Raw genomic sequence first — 6,604 nt, 5'->3', positions numbered from 1 at the left:
TGGTGTATATATTACTCATATCTAACCATATATTGGTGTATATATGACTCATATCTAACCATATAGAGTGGCTGTGGCAGAAGTCTAGGGCTGAGATGATCTGTCTGAAGAACTTCCTGGCTTCTTTAGGAGTCAGTCTGCCTTTCTTCACCAGGTAGTCAAACAGCTCTCCCCCTGAGACATGCTCCAGCACCAAGTACCTGACAGGAGGGAGGGGGGGGGGGGGGGGGTGGAGGGAGAGAGAAAAAGAGAGTGAGAGAGAGAGAGAGAGAGAGAGAGGATGGGGTGGGGGTGGGGGGATCAGGAGCTTTAAAGCATACAAACTCACATTGTCTACATACAGTGCGTATCTCTCATGAAAACCATGTTTCTACATGCATTCCCTCTCACACACCTATAGGACCCCTAGAGAGGCTGGTGGAGGCAGAAAGCAGAGGCTCATTGTAATGCATGGAATGGAATGAGGAATGGTATGAAACATGTATGTTCTTCCATGCATTACAATGAGCCTGTCTACCTCCAACAGCCTCCCCTGATACAGACACACCCTATTGTAGTACCCAGTAGTAGTACGCAGTTACACCCTACATAGTATACACCAGAGCCACACACACACGCGTGCACACACGCGTGCACGCACGCGCATACACACAGACACACACAGACACACACAGACACACACACACAGACACACACACACACACACACACACTTCAACTCATTTCAATTCAGGAACTTAGCTGAAATTCCAAGAGAGAGAGAGAGAGAGAGAGAGAGAGAGAGAGAGAGAGAGAGAGAGAAAAAGAGGTGGATGGATGGATGCAAACAGAAAAAGGAGATACTTACAGGTATTTGTTATTCTCATAGACATCATGCAGCTTCAGAACGTGAGGGTGTTCTATTAGTTTAAGAATAGCTATCTCCCTCTCCACCTGTAGACAGAGAGAGAGAGGGGAAGAGAGAGGGAGAGGGCAGGGGGCAGGGAGGAGAGAGAGGGTGGGGGAGAGAGAGGGAGAGAGAGAGGGAGCAGGGGCAAGGGGGAGAAGGAGAGAGATATGGCAAGGTGAAGAGAGAGAGGGAGGGAGGTCGAGAAAGCGAGGTGAGACGGGGGGAAAGAAAAGATAGCAGGGAAAAGAGATAAGAGAGAGAGAGAGTGAGAGGGACAGCAGAGGGTGGAGAGAGAAAGAGAGAGAGAAGAAAAAGAAGAGAAAAGATAGCATGGTAAAAGGAGGGAGAGAAAGAGAGAAATCATGTTCAAGTGTTACATACAGAGAAGAGGAAGGCTGAACAGTATACATGCATGTAATTTAAGGACATAGGTTAGTCTCCCAGATCCAGATTAAGACCAGGTTAGTCTCCCAGACCCAGATTAAGACCAGGTTAGTCTCCCAGACCCAGATTAAGACCAGTTTAGTCTCCCAGACCCAGATTAAGACCAGGTTAGTCTCCCAGATCCAGATTAAGACCAGGTTAGTCTCCCAGACCCAGATTAAGACCAGTTTAGTCTCCCAGACCCAGATTAAGACCAGGTTAGTCTCCCAGATCCAGATTAATATCAGATTAGTCTCCCAGACCCAGATTAAGACCAGGTTAGTCTCCCAGACCCAGATTAAACCTAGTCCCAAACTAAAGACCAGGTTGGCTTGGGTCATCCCCACAGGGGACCCGAGTTCGAACCACGCCCATAACACATTGCCTGACACTGTATAGATGCACATAGTGTGTGTTGATATGTAGAGTCCATGTGTGTGTTGCACAAGTATAGATGCACATGTGTGTGTTGATATGTATAGTTCAGGGGAGGCTGGTGGAGGTAGAAATCGGATGACTGGGGGCTCATTGTCATGCATGGAACGGAATAAGCCCCGTCCTCAGATTTCTACCTCCACCAGCCTCCCCTGTATTAGTTCTATAGAATACCTTCATAAGGACAGATTCAGACAGCTTCTCTCTGTTCACTATCTTGATGGCCACTTTCTGGCCAGTTATACAGTGGACGCCCAACTTCACCAAACCTGAGAAAGAGAGGGAGAGGGGGAGAGAGGAGGTAGGGGAGAGAGGATATGGAGAGGGAGACAGGGGGAGAGGGGAGAGGGAGGGTAGGAAGCAGGGGAGGAGAGGGGGAAGCAAAACAGAGAGATGGGGGAGAGAGGGAGAGAGGGGGAGGGGGGAAGGGGAGAGAAGAGAGGAGGGAGAGAGGGAAGGAAGGGAGGGAGAGGAGGGAAGCAGAGGAGAGCGGGTAAGCAAATAAGAGAGAGGGAGGAGAGGGAGAAAAGGAGAGAGTGAACAAGGAACTATGAGTTTATTTTGCATTTTCAACACATCAGAGTTGATTAGGTGAAACCGACCCAAACCTGACCACACAGGTGACCATGGTGAACCATGACCACAAACATACCAGTTAGTGACCACAACCGTCTGACCCAAATATGACCACTCAGCAACACACTGTACATCCGCCATCTAGGTAAACGATGATTCTATATGAATTATAGATGATGTGAATATATGATTCATTGATCAAGTGTACAGTCAAGTGTTGCCTGTATTAAAGGCTCTATTGCATATCGAAAAGAAATTCTAGTATTCTGGTATTAGCTGCAGCGGTCTAGACACACATGCACACACGCACACACACACACACACACACAGTACCTGCTACAATGTCATACACACCAGCAGAGTACTATAGGCCAACTCTATATCTATTTAATCTTTCACCCCCCTATGTCATAAACCAATCATAGATATTCTAGATCTGGTCAACATACTGTTCTAGTTCATTTGACACATAGATCTAGACTAGAGAGTGATCTATCACACACACACACACACGCACGCACACACACACACACACACACACACACACACACACACACACACACACACACTCACATCCAACCTTTATACAACATAGAACTTCTATACACACACATGCAATGACTGTGTGATCAACAGCTCAGAACACATCTGTGTGACACACACACGTACACGCACAGACACAGACACACAGACAGACAGACACAGACAGACAGACAGACAGACAGACAGACAGACACAGACACACACGCACACGCACACACACACACACACAGAGCCTCACACACACACACACACACACACACACACACACACACACACACACACACACTCAAATCTCAAATCTCAATATGCAGAGAATATGGCCAGAACTGCTCAGCCCCATTAAATTAATCACATTGGATTATAAACATCACAATCTCTTTCAACAGCCAAAACATGAGGACATCCTAATTTCATAAATGCACCTTTTCACATTTATAATAGCCTAGGGCTTATAATAAACACCTCAAAACGCAGTCAATCCAGATCCATGCAGCTTCCTGGTCATTTGCCCTCTTAAACCGCCCAACTGTATCGTTATAGCCTAACGTTAATACTTAGATGTGACAATTCATAGTCCTAGTACATTCTCTATTCTATTCATTTATTTCATTAAAGACAGGCCCGTTGAGGCGTTGACATAACACGTTTGTGCACCACATAGAGGGAGCGGTATATCAGTACCTGTCTGGCCCTTTCCCAGCGTCTTCTCCAGCCGGTAAGGCCCAACGTACTGGGCCGACTGGCCTACCGACAGCTCCTTGCTACTCATGCTGTCCGTCCGTACGTGTGTTTCAAGGCTCAATTATATCACAATAAGGCGATCAAATCAAATGTTTTTTCAAAAGCGGTTGATAACGATCGGTCCTTCGGGCGGAGCGGCACCGCCGTAACGACATTACAGACGCCTATCGATGACACGGGGAGGGATGGAGGGATGGAGAGAGAGGGTGGTAGTCGTGATGGCAATTCCGAGGCCTACTCCCATGGACGTGTTTTTTATGCGGCTACACTGCATAGATCTCCGTATTTGAAATACAAACTTCTCTTGGGCTGCTTTAAGGCCCGACCGTGGACGCGGTTGTAGTTTCCAGTTCTGGTAAATCGAAAACTATAATTTACTATAAGTAGAAATGAAATATTGGGGGGTAATAGAAAGAGGAAGAGGGAGACGGGTGAGGAAATTTTGACAGGTTTAAATAGCCCGTGAGATAACCCAAAATAATGGTGTAGCCTAACTACCACAGACAAGCTATAACAGCGATTGAAATTGCTGCAAAAAAATGATTAATAAATGTATCTTTAATATCGAGAGACACCGCTGTATGCAGCTGGAATATCAAAATCTATCACAGCCAGAGACCGAAACGCTACACATAACGGCTTGATTGCACAGAATCATGCATCTCAAATATCCCACAATATCATTAGCCTACTAATCAATAATAATAGCCTATCGAAAAGTTGTCCTGAATGCTTTCATAAAAATTTTCTGATTCCTCTCCCGTTCTCCTTTTTTTTTTTTTTGCCTCCTTTTGGTCTGTATCTAGGCTAGAGATGTAATGGTTCCTTTTCTACCCGGGTAATAATCTGTTATTACAGCCAGAGAGAACTAGAAGGATGGTTTTCCAATATCCGGTGCACACTTTAGTTCCTCCCCGGCCCTGCATCAGGAAACTGAGAGGGGCAGCGCGTCATAACAGCCACCCTACTGTCCGCACCCGTCCAGCGCCACTCTCAATCTCTATATCCCCTTATCAACATTTGTCAACAATTTAACCTTGCGTTTCTTATTCGGACCTAAATGTAATTTTCTTACGAAAACCAGCGGGTTTGTTTAACTGTAAAACGCTCGATTGGATGAGTGTAATAAAATCGCTCTTCTAGAAAAAACAAGCATCGTTAGCTGTCGTAGTATTCTCCCCCCCTCCCTCTCCGTCTCTCCCTTGCTCTCTCCCTCCCTCGCTCTCTATGTACATATCACGGCAGCATCTCCACTCGCGCTCCTCCCGCTGACATAAGATTCATCCTTCATCGGTGTCCTCGTGCAGAAATAAATACGTCGCCTCAGGACCGATTCGAAAAATATCTGCCTGTCTGTCGGAGTTCTTTGCATCCACAATCCGTCACGGGATAGCCTCCCTTCTGGTCGCAAACCCCGTTTCTTTTTTCTCTCTCTCCTCTCTTCCTTCTCATCCGATACGGGCAGCATCAGCATCCGGGTTCCGCTTTTTCTACCCCCTCCTCCTCCCTTTCTCTCTCTCTCTCCTCCACCCCATCCTTTCCCCGCCTGCCTCTCCTCAAATATGTTTTAGTATCCTCTGCCTCCCGATCCATCAACTCGCCAATCCTAGACTACTTCAGTTCAATATCTCAACTTCCGATACTGAAAAAAACAAACATTTCATATTTTTTTGTCCAAATATATTTACACCTTGTCAAATATGTATGGCAAATACAGAAAGAAATACAAATAATGCGTAATAAATGTATGTCTGTCAAACTTAAATATATTTTAGAAAATGATAGGAAACATGACAAAAATCTCTACCATTGAAGTAAATACACAATAAGATAATCTTGTCAGATTCTCATTGTTTGAAATAAAGGACTCTTTTTTGTCATCATCATAATCTATACTCTTCCTTCTCTCTCTCTCTCTCTCTCTCTCTCTCTCTCTCTCTCTCTCTCTCTCTCTCTCTCTCTCCCCCTCTCTCTAATTTAGGTCAGCCATAAATTTTGTTCTGCAGAATATCTTGATATGACGTTTGTCTCTAAATCTTAATCCCTTAATCTTAATCTGTAGATCCAGACAGGTTGATATCACAGTCACGGATAATCTCTAATGGTGGTTTGACGTTTGGAGTTTGATGGTGCGTGCTCGCTCTCTCTCTCACTCTCTCTCCTCTCTCTCTCTCTCTCTCTCTCTCTCTCTCTCTCTCTCTCTCTCGGTGAATGTATTTAATGTGTTAAGTGCATAGACGTATTAATAAAATGGTTCAGTGTAGTCTTGGGTGTTGTTTAAGTCATTAAGTCAACCGTTATGGGAAGCATATAAATCCTACAATTCTATAATTACATGTTGTTGACTGCTGGTAATTGGTTACTTCATTACTTGTACTCAATGTTACAATTCTCACAAGAGTCAACAATCCTTTTATTGAGAAAAAACTTGGAAACATATAGATGGACAAAATTAAATTTGATCTCTTTTATTTTTTCTCATTCAAACAGTCCCATTCCCCACCGTCACAGAAACCAAAATGGGAAAACAATCAACAACAACAACAACAAGACAAAAACAAACAACCATCCTCACCCCTCCGCAACACCCTATTGTCTATCATCAGACTACAAAAGAATTCCACACAGATTAAAAAATATATATATGATGGGGATGGGCGGGGACGCATCTATAAATAATGATCACAGTGCCGATCACCACAAGTGCAGTTCCTCATGTGTCCACAGGAGAGCAGCACTCACCCACGATCCACTCACAGGGAATTAACGGAGTTTCTCATTCTCCTCATCACGTTTTCTGTGATATAGTGGAAAATACAAAAAAGAAATTCCATGATGTATTCTATTTCTCTTCCATCTCTATATTAGTACATTAAAGTGTCTGTCAATTAAATCAAAGTATGATAAGTGTGTTCCTTCATCGTAGCAGGTGTATACCATCACACGATATAGTTCTGTTCATGACCACCAGGGGTCAGACTGTCTATAGACTGTGGAA

General features: G+C 44.5%; 1 protein-coding gene across 2 annotated transcripts in view; it reads right to left on the bottom strand.

Moving 5' to 3' along the window:
- brsk1b (BR serine/threonine kinase 1b) overlaps nucleotides 1-3,634 on the bottom strand; it is a gene marked incomplete at its 5' end in the record, with an annotated part of 15,077 nt that extends 11,443 nt beyond the window's left edge. For both annotated transcript variants that reach the window (XM_083677190.1, XM_083677191.1), the window contains 4 exons: nucleotides 60-200; nucleotides 847-932; nucleotides 1,921-2,015; nucleotides 3,547-3,634. In XM_083677190.1, the coding sequence (XP_083533316.1) occupies nucleotides 60-200; nucleotides 847-932; nucleotides 1,921-2,015; nucleotides 3,547-3,634 (410 nt within the window). The remainder of the gene's footprint in view (nucleotides 1-59; nucleotides 201-846; nucleotides 933-1,920; nucleotides 2,016-3,546) is intronic.
- Nucleotides 3,635-6,604: the final 2,970 nt, after the last annotated feature.

This window comes from Argentina silus (genome assembly GCF_951799395.1).
Source record: "Argentina silus genome assembly, chromosome: 9".
Classification (NCBI taxonomy): domain Eukaryota; kingdom Metazoa; phylum Chordata; class Actinopteri; order Argentiniformes; family Argentinidae; genus Argentina; species Argentina silus.
Note: the sequence above shows the minus strand (reverse complement) of the source record. Positions and strands in the feature narration are given on the sequence as shown.